General features: G+C 35.7%; 3 protein-coding genes across 5 annotated transcripts; all 3 read right to left on the bottom strand.

Moving 5' to 3' along the window:
- Positions 1-36: 36 nt before the first annotated feature.
- LOC143460119 (uncharacterized) lies at positions 37-8466 on the bottom strand. 2 transcript variants are annotated; one of them, XM_076957519.1, is made up of 13 exons: positions 8439-8466; positions 4549-4630; positions 4336-4438; positions 4179-4267; positions 4015-4054; positions 3729-3804; positions 3534-3586; positions 3284-3353; positions 1571-1646; positions 1341-1424; positions 800-1155; positions 649-721; positions 37-542 (listed from the first exon to the last, which is right to left on the bottom strand). In XM_076957519.1, exons 2-13 carry the CDS (start codon positions 4615-4617, stop codon positions 435-437), a joined length of 1197 nt encoding a protein of 398 aa, XP_076813634.1. In that variant the 5' UTR covers positions 4618-4630; positions 8439-8466; the 3' UTR covers positions 37-434. The 2 variants fall into 2 exon arrangements, with proteins under 2 accessions (XP_076813634.1, XP_076813633.1); XM_076957518.1 differs by lacking the exon at positions 8439-8466 and adding an exon at positions 4777-5096.
- Positions 8467-12013: 3547 nt separating this feature from the next.
- Positions 12014-16119, bottom strand: LOC143459213 (uncharacterized). Of its 2 annotated transcripts, none has more exons than XR_013117748.1 (3): positions 12814-16119; positions 12608-12720; positions 12014-12332 (listed from the first exon to the last, which is right to left on the bottom strand). XR_013117748.1 is itself a non-coding variant. In XM_076956257.1 (3 exons), the coding sequence occupies exons 1-3, from the start codon at positions 12944-12946 to the stop codon at positions 12132-12134; spliced, it is 447 nt and encodes a 148-aa protein (XP_076812372.1). In that variant the 5' UTR covers positions 12947-14485; the 3' UTR covers positions 12014-12131. The 2 variants fall into 2 exon arrangements, 1 of the variants encoding a protein (XP_076812372.1); XM_076956257.1 differs by having other exon boundaries at positions 12814-14485.
- Positions 16120-16181: 62 nt separating this feature from the next.
- LOC143459214 (small ribosomal subunit protein eS10-like) lies at positions 16182-17002 on the bottom strand. Its single transcript, XM_076956258.1, has one exon. The coding sequence runs from the start codon at positions 16930-16932 to the stop codon at positions 16459-16461; it is 474 nt and encodes a 157-aa protein (XP_076812373.1). The 5' UTR covers positions 16933-17002; the 3' UTR covers positions 16182-16458.
- Positions 17003-17526: the final 524 nt, after the last annotated feature.

Genomic DNA, 17526 nt, shown 5'->3' on the forward strand with positions numbered 1-17526 from the left:
GTGTTCCCGGCCTATTATTTACCTATTATGTGTAAATTAGCGTTCAGTTGACGTTTATTTAACCACATTCGACCTGCTGTGTTTGTTCTTTGGTTAAACGACAACACTATGGCAATATGGAACCATTAAAAGCAATAAAGTACAACCGTCATGATAACCATTGTTAGTCTCGAAATTAGCAAACAAAATCGTGGCAGCGTTCAACAAAGAAAAACGACAAAAACAGTTTCGTGCAAAAACAAAAGCATACTCGTGCAACAAAAACGGAACTAAAGGCGGTGGCATCACAAAGCGCAGTTGATTAAAATATTCCCGTAGTGGCTCAAGGTACAGATAATAATAATACAAAAGAACTTAAATGAAGTCAGTTACGAACATACAACAACCCAAAAACATCTTCAAGAAGCAAAATCAGTTCAAACAGCATGGAGTAGTCACTTTTCCTTCTTCAATGGAAAGTTCAAAAATAACCTTGGACTGAAAGGTAGATGATTCGTTACTGACTTGACTGGCGACATTTCGTATTGACCATCTCTTGCCTCCTGAACATAACAAAGGGTCTGAATAATATAATCAGCAAAAATCGAAATAACTAAGTTTAGAGATAAAGTTTTGTAGGAAAAGTTATATTTCAACACGGTAGGCTACCTGAGGATGAACTGAGGCTTCCCTGGCATGGAAAGTGGCTGGCTTCCCGAAATACGCAGGTTCGCGTACAATGCTGAAATGAATATAAAGATCAGTACGAAGTTTTCACGCAAAACTGTTATCGTGATGAGTTACCGACTACCGTTTATACCTTCCTGATAGTCCTGAGTGTAAGACTGCATCACAGGGTGGTAGAGTAACTCGCGAATCATAAGCAGCGTTGGCTTTACAAAGATCTTTTTTGCGAAAATATGACACATTCTTTTTGGGTGTAGCTTTGATAGGAGTAAAAGCTCCGTAGTCATGATCGGCCACTGGATTAGTAACGATGTTCTTTTCCAAAATTGGCTTAAAGCAACCTTCAGATTTGCACAGACTTTGTGGACTGTTGTAGGGTGAAGGCTGGTCAGGTTGTTGAGTATGCATGTCGTCAGGAATCAGCATCACTACATCTTGGATCAACGGACAAATCTGACCATTCCACAAACTACTCCCAGGAGAAAACATCTGTAGTAACCAAGAAACTAATAGTTTTTCACAGAAATTGTGTGCTTGCTTATTTTCATAACTACTGAAAATTGCAAATGATTTTATTAAGATGCAATCCAAAAGGAACTTTAAGAGAAATATCTAAACTTGTGATAAAAATGGTCAATTTATAAAAATGATGTTATTACTAAACTGGTGTCTACCTGTGGATATTCAAATGTATCTTTTGGTGGCTCTTTGGAATTACTTTGGCAGTTGTCTGGAGATACAACAAAGAAGGGTGGTGACTGCAAAAAAAAGAATAATAAATTAATACTCATTTTGTCAGAGGTATTCAGTTAACCAGCATTGAGCTATAGTCTTAAATTACTATATCATGTATTGAATGGGGATTATATAAATTTACAACTAAAATTAATAGATAAATATTTACATCAATTTCACTAATGTTGTTCACAGATGCAAGGCAAGGCAGCAATTTGTCTTTAGATTTCACTTGAGTCTGAATGCTACAAATTTTAATATTATGTAATTTGTAAGACCAACACAAATTAAAGGCAACTGAACCAATATAAACCAAGAAGTATTATACTTAAAGTCATTGTTTCTGAGTCCAGAACAAAAACCCCAAATTATTTTTTGCTTTTTCATAACCCCAAATATACAATAATTTGAAGTGGATTATGACACTAAGTTGAGTCACCTGAAATTGATAAAACTGGTGACAAATAGTGTAGCAATGGGATCAGGGGATAAAAAAGTTATTGTAGAAACAAGGACATCAGCTTTGATACATACTTACATACATTCATTTATTCAGCTTTGACTTAATACCACTGCATCATTTAAACATTAAAGTTCTCGGTACACATGTTTCACACAAATGTCGATCAGGTGTGGTTTTGTATTAAGTTATTTTTGTCATTACGAATAAATTACGAAGTGTTGAGCTAATGATCTCTTACGTATGCAATAAAACATGTACTGAATGAGGGCACATCGTATAGTGTCAGACTGAGATAAGGTCTATGTACTACTTAAACTGGCATCTCTTGATCTAAGACTGTCTATGTGCAAGTTCTGATAAACTGACATTTTTTTATCATTTTGCCTGAACTTAGAACTGTACACCAGGACCATAACCATTAAGAAGACAGACTGAAACTTTGATTAAACTATCATTGCTAGATCACAACAATGAGAAAAATGTTACAAGACACCAGAGATTATTGCTGATATAATAGCCAGTCCATACCTCACCATGAAATATTTTTGGTTAACCTCGGCACAACAAGAGCCGCTTACACCTTGAGACCAACAAAACGCTTTTGAGTTAACTGAAATTTTATGTAAAATGTTTCAAATTGTCGTTTGTTGTTTACATGCATTTGAAGATGTAATTGCTGGTTCTGGTAAACTGACTTTAAGTTTGATAAAATTTAAAAAAAGCAAAGCAGAGCAACAAGCTTGCATTATATTTCACCTACTAGTAGTCTACTACTATTTCTCCTATACACTTAATGCTGCACAGATGTTGAAAATTTGTAAGATTTAAGGATAAGTATTAAATAAAATAAATGGCCAAAGTTATATGGTTAGGGCTCTAATAGCATGGTTTGCAATTGTGCTATTCCAGTGTAGGCATAGAAGTAAGAACCTTACCTGATGCTTGCTACTAATTTATTTTTTATATTTAACACTGCTAATGCTGTAACGTAGGACGTTGAGATTATATAAATTTCCAGATGAGAAAAACTGCATTAAAAGCAAGTTCATTTAAAAACATGAGAAAATATCTGTTTGCAAAAACAGCATTCAAAGTAAACTTGAACTTTACCGTATCTTGTCATTCATTAATGACTTTTTGGTAACGTACATCTTAGAAAACACACTTTTCAGTCATTATAAAGCCATATCCATAAATGAAAAAAGTAAACTACAGTAGAACCACGGTAAACGACCATCCCAGTTCTAACACCACTTAAAGGCGTTTGTTACCACTTGAAACGTTTCCTATTGTTATGCAAGGTATAACACACGTTTCTGTATTGCGAAGATTCGACAAAGGTCCCGTAGATGATCGACTTACTGGGGTTTTACGGTAAGTTAATTAATAATTTTGTTTCACTGATATTGAATACTTTACATTGGTGGCATAGCTAGAATTTCTTGTGCACCAAATCTGTCTTGGCTTTCTGACCTCTTGTACAAGACCTCTGCAATTTTCAAAGAAACTACAGTATTTATTTAATTTTGTTAAATGAAAAAAATTCCATGCCTTCTTAGCAAGCTTCCATCTTATTTTTGCATACAGTATATTTTTGGAGGTATAGTGTTATTTACTGTTAAATTATTATAAATATCTAAATTATGACTGTATACGTTGTGTTTCTTGCCTTTTTTATGCCTTTTTGCTTTAACCTGTTTCTTCAGATATTCTTCTGTGTCACTGAAAACATCAATGTGGGTTAGATTATGTCATATAGGAAAATATCCTATAATTTTGTTGACTTTTCTTCGATAGCCATTCACTGACATCATTGTTTAGTCACCGATCTGGAAACTGTAATAAAAACTAAATGAACAACCACCTCGAGCTCGGTGATAACCCTTGAAACAACCTTTTTCTATCACCAACTCCAGCTTGTGTTTGAGAATGACTAGTTCCTGAAAAAGTGCACTTCACTGTATAAAATTATACATAAAAATGCAACCTTTACTGAAATTTAACAAACCTATTCTCATGTTACCTGCTTTGCTATTAATCAATTGTTCCACACTGCTAAAACTATCTTAAAATATTGTACCAAAGGAAATACAATATGTAGTAATTATTTTCATAAACACTTCAATATCTTAGAGTTGGTTTGTGCTTACCATGCATATTAACTTCTACAAAACCTTTTTTTTCTTCATCCTTGCATAAAAATATACTTGTTTTAAATGTTAATGAAATTGTGTATGGAGGAAAATAAAACATACACCACGATTACCATAGTACAACATCTGCTGAAAGAGTCATATTTGACTATTGGCCTTACAATTTTAGCTGGAGCATTGTCCAATGGTCGTCTGGAATGAAGAAATGTTAGAACTTCCTTGCTTAAGCTAGCTGAATCCCAAGTTAGCCCTAAATGTATCCCAAACATACAGTTATTACAGCAAAATTAAAGGTAAAAATAATCAAGCATTACCCACATTGGATTGTTTCTTGCTGTGGTTTACAACAATCATCTGCTAAACCCCACGCTACAGCTAATAGGTATTGAATGTATCTTGTGCACTCAGTCAAAACTGTTTGCTGAAAGGAAAAAAATGTGGTATACAACTTCCATATCTTGTTTTCTAGTTCAGACTGCACAGGCAATTTTTACTAGATTTTATTTGTAAATAAAAAGAGAGGGGTTTTACCTTCGTTTGATTTACTCGTGGAATATCAGGCAAAATATTGATGAGATCATTTAAAGCAGACATCATCATCTTATATTGGGTTCTATAGAGAAACGTACAATAATGAGTTTACAGGCAGGTTTCACATCGTAGGCAATCATATACAAAAATTTTGACAAGGTCAAGGCAATCCTGAAAACAAGACAGTATGTCAAGTAAATGAATAAATGCTATTGATTAAGTACTAACCTTTGTTTCAACCTATGAAGTTCAGATGGTGTTAAATATGATCCTGAACTAGCTTTTTGTGATAAACTGCGTTCAGATATTTGTTGGACACCATAACTTCTTGCAAAACAACTTTCCTCTTTTATTCCTGACTTAATAATATCGGGGAGTTGGTGAGCTTTTACATTACTCATAGCTTTTTATTAATCTTCACAGGGTGCAGAAAAATGTAAAGTAAACAATATACCTGCTGCACTGGGTTTAGTTATTAATACCTAAACCACCTTGGACAAAGTGTTACTGTGAGAAAAATGGCCAAGTGCTGCTATTTCTGCTACTTCTGCTACTTCTCATTACATTATTGACATACGATACTCTATCATTGATCACTAAAATTAAGCTAGATTAAATATTCTAATCTAATTCAATCCTTAGTTTAAAAGCTTTTTGCCTTCAATGTGCTTGATTTTCAGCGCAACTACATGTGTGTCTCTGATTTGTGCTTGTGTACTATGTACCTTGAATTCTTTATTAATTCGTGCTCTAAAGGAACAATGAAGATGTAGATAAAACACAAGTAAAAGTTGTAAGACAAACCACAACCACATTTGCTAAGGACTATGGTTTGTAGATTTCCCTACTGAGGCAGTAAAGTCCTTTATAATGCAGGCAGTAGAATCATTCTTCTGTTTTTACAACAATAAGGGCCATAGTTTTAAAGGTAGTAAATGAAGTCGGTGAAGCTATAGGGTGATATACAGTTGAAGCAAATTAGCTTGACTTCACTTGACTGGAAATTTTTGATAACTCAAATAACTTAAACCCATCAGCAAATCATCTATTAAAATCTAACCTATGTAAACAACTGACAATAACTTTAAGCTCATTTATAACCTTCTATATCTACAACTCCAAATGATCTATTCTGACTGTTGCCACTTTTGTGAAAGCAAAAGTCTTCTGAGCGAACAATTGCTCATGGCTCCACCAGTGACCATTTTAAATGACCGTTTTTTAATGTGACAATTTTTCAGTGGTAAATTTTTATCTTAAAATCTCACAGATGGAGCTGCTCTTAAAAACACTAATAATTGAGCAGCTCCTGGCCAGACGAAATTAATCAGAAAAAAATTGTCTAGCTGCGAAAATTATTACTGGTGAAGCAATAACTTAATGAGTCTATATGAATCCAGTCATATTCTCATGGTTGTTTGCCGCCAGACTGTATTTTTTGGCCAGTTTTGACAAGATGCGCAAAAGGACTATGAGCGCACTTGAGATCACAGCCTGCCGGTTGCCAGATTGGAAAGTTTGCTAAGTGTGTGGGTGATAAAAATTAATTGCAAGTATAATGGCTATCGTTTCATCTTGTTCCGCATGGGGATTTTTCACCCAAAACCAGCAGACTTTCCCATCTGAGTCATATGCAGGTCCAGACTGCAGAATAAAGAGACTATGACCCATTAAATCATGTGAAAATACCAAAATGCGTAAAAACTGTATTCTAAATTGCTTAAATGGATATAATATACATCTAATTAAACATATTAATGAACCTGAATTGCTCTACCAAATTCAATTACAACTGCTCTAAAGTACACCCTTGTCCAACTCTGCAGATCGGGTTTGCCTTTGCTGGAAATCCACCAATTTTACAACTGTAGCGTCTATTGCACTGTCTGCCAGTTACTGAATTTGGGAAAAGCTACTTCGGTAAATGCCTAGCCAGTTATGCAATTGATATCTTCTTACTTCGGTAAACGGCGGCCAGTGAAATAGATATTTAGTTTACTGGCTGCCGTTTACCGAAGTAGAAAAATAAAAATACGGTAAACAGCAATTACGCTAGGCAGTAAATGGAAATGTATGCCAATTTTCAATTTCTAGAAAGTGAATTGAAATATGTGCTAATTTTCAGCTTCAAATGACAAAAAACACTAAATTAATTAAAAAATCTAAATTAATTTATAACTAATCGCCTCCGACTCAAACCCTCATGAATAAATTAGATCAAAAATGAATTTGGACAAAAAAGAAGTCAAACAATAAACCACTCATAGCGGAAAGTGTGGCAGCTGCATGCTCGAGATTCATCAACGTGCACGCTGACTTTTTTATCTTCAGGCCAATGTATAACAAACGTGTAATGAAAGAAAAACAAGTTGTTTGAAATGCAATTTATAATAAATAAACTAAGAACTGAAACTTCAGTAAGCGTCATCACGTCAAAATCTGCATCTTTGTACATACAATTTCTAGTTGAAAACTGCCATACTTTCCAGTCAGACTACAGACACTGACGTACTCAAGCTTCAGTGGCACACTTAAGGTGCTTTATTTTTTACTAATGGCTTGGAGAAAACCTCTGTGCACTCAATTTCCAGTCGATTTAAAGATTAAATAAGTCAAGTTGTGTACGTTACTGTGCAAATGCGCACCTTCTCCCGTCTAAAATAAGCGTCATAAACCCATTAGCGAAAATCTGCTGGTCATCATATCACGATTCAGCAACTTCGATAAACTATTACCGGTTAAAGAATCACTTCACACAGCTTCGGATAAACCCGTACTGCAGAGTAGGGCCATATTCAGCAAAATCTTGGATGCACCAAGCAACCAAAAATGACAAATACAGTGTGCTAAAATGCTGCAACACAATGGAAGTGTACACTTAGGTGTACAATTGCACAGTAATGTACAGTTTATGATCTCTAAATCAACTGAAAATTGAATGCACAGAAGTTCAGTCCGAGTCATTAAGGGCAAAATAACAAACATTAAGTGTGGTAACTGAAGCTCACAAAAAGCAGTATTGAGTGCACCTATGCTAAGAGTGATGGCGTGCACTGAAGCTTCATTTCTTTGTTGATTTATTACAAAATGGCGTTCAAACAACCACTTTCTCTTTATTTATCACAAATTGGCATGAAAATAAAAAAGTTCGGCGTGTAAGTTGATAAATCGCGTGCGTGACCGTATAGAAAGAAAGCGTTGTGCACCGGACCTGTCCGATGTTCCGTGCACAACGTAGCTACCTGGTACACAATATAGGTCAATAAACCTTCTTTGTAAGCTAAGTGTAATAAACTCAAGCTTGTAATAGACTGATGTAATTTCCAATCATATGATTTAGTACGAGGTCACATAAAGTGTGCATACACGACTGTTAGTTTCATCGAATGACCTTAGTAGGTAAGGCAATCAGAAGGATACGGGTACAACACAAGATTAAAGGAAACAGTAATCAAGGAACAGTATATAATAATTTATGGGCAATTAAAGTCAAACATGCTGTATCCCCATTAGATGGTGTAACAGCTAGGGAGGTGATGGCGAGACTAGGTCAAGCAGTTATCAGGGCAACTAGCCTAGTATAGCGACCAGCACATCAGCAATAACAATTTCGTTCAAACATTATCACACTAAGTAATGCCCAAACAGAGATATTTGGTGAACAGTCGTGCATATTGGTACACACTTTTTGTTGCCTACTGGTGCATCCCTGTCATTATAAATTACGCTGTCCGGTGCACAAAAAAACTTACATTCAGTACTGACGTGCGTGAAGGTGCCACTTTCCACTGTAAAGAAGGCTACCGGTAGTTTTATTGGTTCCTTCGACTCTAAGTTAACGAAATTTCTGGTTGTGGACGTTTCACTGCTTGTATAAGCAAGGTAAGTACCTCAATGCAAGAAGTGTGCAGTGGAATCATTTTCCTTGCAGTGTCACCATCATCCCCAGCAAACAACGCTGGACAGGAGTCTGGACTGAGCAGACTTGCAGAGTAGCAGACGATTGGTGGGGACTTGAACCATGGACATCTCACAAAGCAGCGAGATTTTTGACATTTGCAAACCATTTGCAGTTTTTGTATGACTTTAACTCGGTGATAAATCATATATGTAAAGTGTGTCATACGGGAATTAATCAGACAGCTTTGAAAGAATCGTTAAGAATTTCTGGAACTTGCAACCTGACAGAGTAACATTTTATTAATTGTACGCCATAGTTTGTAAGTATTTTGTATATAATGGCTAGCCAAACTGAAACAAAATGTTTGTTTGTGTATTGTATTTATGATGGACAGTGAGTAGAGTTAATTCCATGTTTAAAGCTTAGGGTTATAGTGCAATAAAGACATTACTCTATTATAAATGCTGTTGAGCTATTCCTGATCAACCACTGCGGCTAACTTGGTATCATTTTATTGGCAAATATCATGTGCCGAAGCCCAGGCTTAATAGGGCGCGGAAAGACGTCTCAAAAGAGCGTCTGTGTACCTCCTCGTCTAAGACGACTGAATCGAAATAAGAAATGTGAAAAAAGAAAAAGAAACAGAAAAATGTACAGCGTAATAAAAAACATTATGCTATATGTATGTTGTTGAACTGTTCCTGATCTACGAGAATTTTTGTGAATTTGAAGATTGCATATAATCCACGAATCATGAAAATTTTTGTTCGTGTGAAGAACATGAATAATCCACCTCCTTGGACTACTGAACAGAAACACCACTTCTGGCTTTGCGATTTAAATGTCAATTAAAGCGGCGATTCAGTTAAACAAATATAGCCTATACTAATTATCTAATAAAGATAAAATAAATAAATAAGTTAAATTTAACCTGGATAGGCCTAAATAGAAATATATCCTGACTTTTTACATTATATTCAGGACATAGGCCTACAACTTTCCTTACAACTTCCCACCCCCTCCCAAACAATTGGAGATACGGCGAGGGACAATCACAATAAGCGCGAGACCTAACGCAAGAACTGATGACTATACTCACAGCCAGTGATGGCTTCAGGTTTGGAGGGGTTTGGGGCAAAATGAGGTATGGGGTGACTTAACTTTGGGGGCCACAAAATTACATGAGACGTAGCAATCTATCCTAGGGAGGTCCGGGAGCATGCTCCCCCGAAAAATTTTGAATTTTCATGGTTTAAAATGAATAAAATTTTGCTTTTCTTTCAAAAAACAAACTGCCCGAGATTTTTGTGGATTTCTTTTCAGTTTTTCCCTCCCTATATTTTGCTCTATGGGCCCAATATCTCCCTTCATTTCTTCGTTGCTATCGAGTGCCAAATACCTCAGAGATTTGCCTGTAGAGAACAAAATGTTTTTCCCTCTTGGCATGATGTTTTCAATCACATTGCGGTTTAAGCTAGGCTATATGAAAGTAATCTCAAAGCAGGAGTGGACCAATTTACACGAAGGTTCGATTTACACAAGTTTCCCCCCTATTTTAAATACAGATCATACAGCTAATTAGCATTAACCAATGAATGAATCCTGCACTGAAAAACTGCGAATGGTTACCAATAATACTTGTATTTAATGTCCGTTCCTTTAGAGTTTAGAACGTGCATACACAATCAGGAGAATTTAGAGCCTCGATCGCCTTCTATCGATCGATAGAACGTGCATACACAATCAGGGGAGCCTCTTAGGAGGGGACCGAGGCGACCGCCTCGCTCGCCTCACCCTAAAGCCACTACTGCGTAAACCAAATATCAATTTTTGCAAATCAGCGTCCATCGCAAGCTTTGCTTTGTGATATGTGTTGAATAAGGTTTGGTAACACTTAATCACGCGACACATAATCACTTGGACATTTAATCACGCGACACATAATCACTTGGACAGTTAATCACGCGACATTTAATCACACATTTACAGTATCGAAAATTGCAAGTCTACACATGGGAAATGTGAGCAACTGCACGAACAACACACACACAGGTGGTTTGGTTATGTGTCTGATTATGTGTCTGTAATTGTGTGATTAAATGTCGCGTGATTAACTGTCCAAGTGATTATGTGTCGCGTGACTAAATGTCCAAGAGATTATGTGTCGCGTGATTAAGTGTCGCGTGATTATGTGTCTGTACAGTGTACACCGTTTAATAATACGCAGAGGTGGGCAGTCGGTACTTTCAAAGTACCGTCGGTAACGGTATCGGTATTTAGGAAAACAATTAACGACGGTTCCGGTATTCGGTAAGGTTTTAAAAAAGTAGTTCAGTACTTTATCGGTACCGGTACTTTTTGTGTAAAAGATGCTGCTGCAAATGCAATGTTTGCCGCTATTATGCCTATGGTAAATGTTACTCCAGATAAAAACATATATCACGTTACTCGCATACAATTTTAATTGACATTTCTAGATTAAAAAAGATCAACAGGTGTTAGAATTGGCATTAAGTATTAATTACCATGTATTTTTTAAAACATACCTGTTAAAGTTATGTAAAAAACAAGGGAAAAATAACCGAGTACCGGGATTGACTGAAATTTCTTGAAAAAAGTAATTCGGTTTTGAGATTCGGTACTTTTTTTTAAAGTAGGGTTAGTAGGCTATTGACGGTACCGGTACTGAAAAAATATCGTGGTACAGTAATTTGGTGCTGCCCAGTGCCCACCTATTATATAATACATTCTCTTTCGAAAACAAATTGAGACCTATCACTGTGATTTGCGTAAAACAATAAAGGTTATATAAATGATCTTTTTATATCTTATTAGTATTACTTTATATCTAGTTATATATATATTATATAGGATGTCCATGAAAAGAACGAGCTAATACGCTGCATTGGTCAACAAAAGTCGGAAAGGCCAAATATGTGTAATAAGTTTTGTAGGAAAACTAATACGAATAGCCTACTATAAATTACTATTTAAGTTGTTCTCTTCCCAAACCGTTCTGATGGCTTTGTTCTTCTTTAAAACCTCTTAACCGTTAAAATTGGCTGTATCGTGAGCAAATATCGCGCGAACCACTGTAGAATCAGCGTCAATACAATTAAAGTGGTGTGTCTAAAGTTTTCTAAACGATGACCGCCATATTGCGACCGCTGTGTTGCTTTTTGCATTGAGAAAAATCGTAGCGAAAAACGTTTCAAGATGAAGACTGCACCACGGAGCATACTGCAAGTCAAGCTTTCAAGAAAAAAAAAAATTATAAACGCGATGTCCGGCCAGTAAAGCTTGAATTCGTGCACACGGAGCAAAAGTGTTAGGCTCCATGGTACCGCAGTCATCTAATCTTGAAATTTAAGTTTTTGCGGATCACTGGTTTTTGACAGGAATACCAACGATTTTTATAGTTTTAAAAGATGTCATAGTGAAAGCCAAGGATTTTTGGGCAAGGCCACGCACTTTACGATTGCTGGCCGACGCAAACAATTCAATGTCGTATCGTATGGGTATGCAACAAAGTAGGCTAATGCTTACATTCCTTACAGCACAAACTGTAAATAAACAAAACATTTATTAAATACAACACATTAAACAGGTGACACACTGTGATTTGATCATACTTCAGCACACTAAAATAAATAGAAAAAACAACAGTAGAAAATCCGATTGCTTAGGATTGCTGCCTTTTATTAAGGGGTCGTCCTTTATCTTCAAACGGCATTTTCTTCGTTTTTGTTTCTGCGTGTGTATTAAGAAGATTTCTTTGTATGCGATATTGTTCCTTGTTGACAGTAGCTGGATAATTCTTCAAAAGTTTGGCATAAACATCATGACTATGTATTCCTTTCACCGATTTTCCACTGGCTGCTTTCTGCAATATAGACATTGAATATGAACAGTATATCAAAACGTAGAATTTTGTCAGGCTCTGGAAACTGTTTCCAGTAATAGCACAGTACAGTTATAAGATTAGTAGCAGATGACAGGAAACCGGAAACAAATGTTACAGACACTCAAAAACGTTGCAATTACGCGAAGTGAAACTGATGCCTGCTTTTGGTAAAAAATAACTGTAATTAAACTTTGTATAAATGTAAGTTTAAAACTTTAAAATATTAACTGTAGACATATTGTACCCTCACTTACTATGGACTGTTGGCACTTTATTAAGGCCTGCAAATTTTCAGCACACTGAGAATTTTGATTGTGCTTTTGAATACATTCCATCAAAGCATTAAATTCATCTAAGCATTGGAACCCTGCAAAAGTAGTAAGCACACAATATAAAATGTGGTAGAAATATTGCAAAAGCATGCATTTATACTGAGATAATAAAAAAATAACATACATACCTTTACTTTTCTTTTGTGGAGGCACATATCTGTTTTTCAACACAATTGGTCGTTTTGTTTTCAAAATTAGACCAGTTTTCCTATTTGTGATATACGCAAGCTTAGCATTGATATCAGAAATCCTTTGGGGCATTTTTCATAGTTGCTTAACCATAAAAATATTGTAGGTGCATGACCTTGAAAGAAACACCGTTAACTGCAGCAAAAGAATAATATCACACTCTGTGAGAAGATTTGCTAAAATTATCTATCCTGCTAAAAGCAAATGAATCCATTAACTGTTTTATTCTCTAAAATTTGAAAGCTTAAAGAAAGGGGCAAGTCCAAAAACAAATTGATCTTATATAAAAGAACACTACTCACTGAATATTCTGGTAAAACAGTTTTGAAAAATGATCCTTGGTTACCAACTATAAGCAAAAAAATCACAAAATTGGTTTTAATTGTGACAGACATCAGGGCTCTTGTGATGTCATAGATAATCACAGAGAACATTCACAAATTTAGCAATACCTCCTGTATCTATCTGTTACAGCTGTATAGACATAGGTTGGCAGTACCGCGGTACTTTTGAAAAAAAGTACCGAATTACATTTTTCAAGAAATTTCAGCCAGTCTCGGTACTTTTCAGGTGATTAGTTCAAAATTTTAACAAGTAGGTGTTCAAAAACACATGTTATTTAATCCTTTTGTTGATCTTTTTTATTCTAGAAATGTCAAGTAAAATTGCGAACAGGTAACGTCACATCTGTTTTGACCTGGAGTAACCTTTACATAATATCATAATAGCGGCAAATACTGCGTTTGCAGCAGAATCTTTTACACGAAAAGAACCGGACTACTTTTTTTACAATAGTATCGAATACCGAAACCGTCGGTATATTTTTTGCCAAGTACCGTTACCAACGGTACTTTCAAAGTACCGAGTGCCCACCTCTGTGTATAGATTGCACTAATTGCCATTAGCCCAACCACAGCAACCAGTACAGTGCCGATTGGACTGGTAACTTATGCGGTTAAAAAGATATCGTAACTTCACGGACACAAATAATTGGGCTACTATTTTTTGTGTTTAAAACAATCGTAATTTATTCAATTACAAAGCTTCATATTGCTAATTGGACATAGGTTAAAACTCCTATTACCTACACTTTTGACTTAATTTGACTACCACGCAAGGAAAGTAACAGCATGTTGTCAAGCAACTTCACTATTCTACGACATAAAAAAGAGCCTTGATCTACGCCAAAATATGAGGCTTCTGACGATTTTCTGTTGCCGATAACTAGCTATCTAACCACAAATTATTTTACCAGAATGTTAGTTTTCTTTCATGTAAGAACAACTTGTTTTTGGACCCACCCCTCATTTTAAAGCATTTTAGAGATGGTAAAAGATGTAACATACTTAATCTATGAAGAATATTAGCAATGAACAAATTCAGCTGGTTCTCACCAATCTGAGCAATTCAGGTAATCGGTTGTTAAAACAAATTTGGTCGTGATTGAAAATCTACAAATGACGTATATATACAAAAAATGAGTTATAATACTAACATGCAATATAATACTGAATGCGGCAATATTTTGGCAACAGCAATGAATAGCATGCATTCAACCAGACAAAACACAGATAGCACGTCAAACAAATCAAACTCACATACTGAATATGTCACATGATTTATGTTCATATAAGGCAATTAAATACAAAACAAACTAGTGCAAACCAATGACTTACAAAACTTAACTGGGACCATTTTCCAATTGTATAACTCAAACTGTACCCTTCAGATTGCATTTCATCATCTTCAGAATGAAACATTGATCCCAGATAAGCAAGATGCATAATATTGATGAAAATCCATACTAAATTAAATACTCTCGCCCAAAATGGAACTTTGGTTGTGTCAGTACTTTGAGGTTTTGGTCTTGCCTGAATTGAATGGCATTGGAATATCTTGGACAACTTTAGCCTTAGTGAATGTTCTGTGTAAGTATAGAAACCCAACGAAAATAAAACAGCTGCCAAATGAAAACTAAGCCCATGTAACATTGCACTTGCGGCATATGTGAATATAATTGCTGGAAAAGCCCCAAGGAATCTAGAGGTATCAAATACATAATTCTTTAACCATTTACTCATTGGAATATTCCATGCAACCACAACATTTAGCATGGACCTTGGAAATTCAATAGATAAAGGTTTGGTTATAACATGCTTGGACCAGGTGTAAGATGGCTGTAATTTAGTACAAGCAGTATCAATGCTGTCGTCATCAGTTTTAACTTTTTTGTGCGGAACTTTTACAGCACCAACACCAGACAAAAGACTCAGGGCAGTTGATAGATAGCCAACATAATAATGACTAAAATGGAAAGAAATGGCATTTTTATATGAAAGCAACCAATCGCTTCCAACTACGGGGAAAATTACTGGCGAATGAATTTCATCTCCGTCAATAAAGAGGTAAGGAAAAATACATACAGATAGCAATAAACAAATTGTGCATTGGACGCAACTTTTTACAATACAATACAGCCATTCAAAGTTGACTGGCCGCTTAGAAAATAAGGAGTCACGAAACTCTTGTAGTGAAATCCAAGGTCCAAATACCAATGTACCCGGGTGTAAACAATAAGAAAGATACTCAAAAAAGTTTGGTAAGCCACATGAAACTTTCTGCATATCATAATCTATCGACAGTGAAATAATTTTCATTGCCATGAGCAGCAACAAGCCTCTTATACGATGCCACATCGATGGGTCAGAGAAAAATATCTCACTAAATATTATATACGAAACAGTAATAAGTGTGGTTGTAATACCGCCTCGTCTTTGCAGATACCTACTGCAAATCCAATTTGATATGAATGTTATCAAAATTAGAATAGCAACAACATATAACGTAGGGAAAAATATCTCCGTGAAAATATCATGTAAAACAACAGCACCCATAATACTTGTTATAATATGCAAACAAAACCGATTTTTTGGATTGAGAAATAAAAAATGATTTAAAGTAAAAGATATGATTCGTAAAAACAGACATGCTATAAACATAACTTTGGACTGATTTAATGCTTGCCAAAAAACATTTCCAATACAATTTGAGCATATGTGATAAAGTTCATTCTTCAACTCGTAATTATGAAGACGATATTCAATAAGCTCAGCGGTGTTTCCATCATGGTAGGCAAGAGCTCCGTAGTCATTGTCGTAGTCAAGTGGGCCATCACCATAATCATCGTAATCGTACTGAACAGGATCCGCAAGATCAGATGAGTAATGGTCCACCATAACAAAAAATACTCACTATCTGCACAAGCCTAATTACTTAAATAAGCACCTTAAATTGAGCACATGAAAACCTGTAGGAGAATATTTTATTAGTTTCTCAATCAGTATGCTAAAATACACAAAATTAATTGAACTGGATAAACTGGTATGGCATGTCCAAACGTTTGCTTGTAGTAAAGTTACTAATATATCAATTTATGAATATACCAACATAAATACCTACAATAACATAACCAATACATGATGTAAATACAGTCAAAAAGCTCAAAAGAAATGCATTTAGCACAGATTGATAAAATAGTTCAATAGTCTCCACAAATGTTATCTGCATTTTAACATTTTGAGAAATTATTGTGGTGGTGCACCACGTCCTCTCCCGAATCCTCCACGGAATTCAAAACCTCCAACACCTGCACCGGCTTCAGCTTTTTTGTCAGGTCCACCAGGTCCTTGTCGATAGGCATCACGGTCGTTTTGATAAGCTCTACGTGGCTCATCAACTTTGGGTCGTTGGGGACGAACATCAGCAGTGCGAGTTTGCCTCTTCAGAGTTGCGGGTACAATCTCCGGTGGCAAATGAAGAAAATCCCTCAAATACTGAATGCCTTCATTGGTAAGTTTCCAATAATAGTGACGCCATGTGTAGTTCTCCTCCACATACCCTCGCGATTTTAGTGACTTACACACACTTATGACTTCCACATTAAGAATTGGTTCTAATTCCTTATGTTTAGGATTGAATCGGTTTTTTTCTGCAAGTAAAACTCCTTCTCTGAAAAGAAGTTCGTAAATTAGCACGCGATGTTTCTTTGGCATCAACATATTGTATATCTTGACTGAACCTTGAACTAGGTTCCGACACACCGACAGTTTGAGACGAAAAAGAACGTGGGTTGGTCTTCGCAGTAAGATGTGCAATGAATAAAATAGCGCCACCATTTCAAAAAATATACAAGGTTTTGGTAGGGGACTTTTTCTGTTAAAAACGTTTTTAAACTGACAATTGTCACAATCATGACTGGCATTTTCATATTTTGTTTAAATTGTTATTAACTTGGATACAAATTTTAGTTATCATAGCTGTATATCACTCAGCTGACGTATAACTTATGTCCCAGTATAACCATAATCATAACTATAGACTTACAGTACTGAATCATGCATATCTATCTAACAAGTGGGAAGCAACGTTAACTTTACCTATTTTGATAGATTAATACTGTACTAGATTGTTGCACTTTGAATGATACAGCTTGTCTATCAATGTCAGGTACAGGTTTTTTACGTGAAGAATTGTCGGCTTGGTCGGTGACGCAGCAGCTTGTGCACCCGGCTCACAAAATTGGGACTAAGATTGGACTTTACGTTGTAACAACCTTGGGCAAGGTTTAAATTAAACGATACTCGCTTCTGTTT

This window comes from Clavelina lepadiformis, chromosome 5 (assembly GCF_947623445.1).
Source record: "Clavelina lepadiformis chromosome 5, kaClaLepa1.1, whole genome shotgun sequence".
Classification (NCBI taxonomy): Eukaryota; Metazoa; Chordata; class Ascidiacea; order Aplousobranchia; family Clavelinidae; genus Clavelina; species Clavelina lepadiformis.

What these genes read in the sequence shown, in the direction of transcription:
- LOC143460119 (XM_076957518.1), bottom strand. Translation starts at nt 4,949, where the DNA reads ATGAGTAATGTAAAAGCTCACCAACTCCCCGATATTATTAAGTCAGGA. An exon ending in ACAATGCTCCAGCTAAAATT is followed by an intron (nt 4,055 to 4,178) that starts GTAAGGCCAATA and finishes TTTTTATGCAAG; the next exon opens with GATGAAGAAAAAAAAGGTTT. An exon ending in ACAACATTAGTGAAATTGAT is followed by an intron (nt 1,425 to 1,570) that starts GTAAATATTTAT and finishes TTTTTTTTGCAG; the next exon opens with TCACCACCCTTCTTTGTTGT.
- LOC143459213 (XM_076956257.1), bottom strand. Translation starts at nt 12,946, where the DNA reads ATGCCCCAAAGGATTTCTGATATCAATGCTAAGCTTGCGTATATCACA. An exon ending in TCCACAAAAGAAAAGTAAAG is followed by an intron (nt 12,721 to 12,813) that starts GTATGTATGTTA and finishes CTACTTTTGCAG; the next exon opens with GGTTCCAATGCTTAGATGAA. An exon ending in TAAAGTGCCAACAGTCCATA is followed by an intron (nt 12,333 to 12,607) that starts GTAAGTGAGGGT and finishes TCTATATTGCAG; the next exon opens with AAAGCAGCCAGTGGAAAATC.
- LOC143459214 (XM_076956258.1), bottom strand. Translation starts at nt 16,932, where the DNA reads ATGTTGATGCCAAAGAAACATCGCGTGCTAATTTACGAACTTCTTTTC.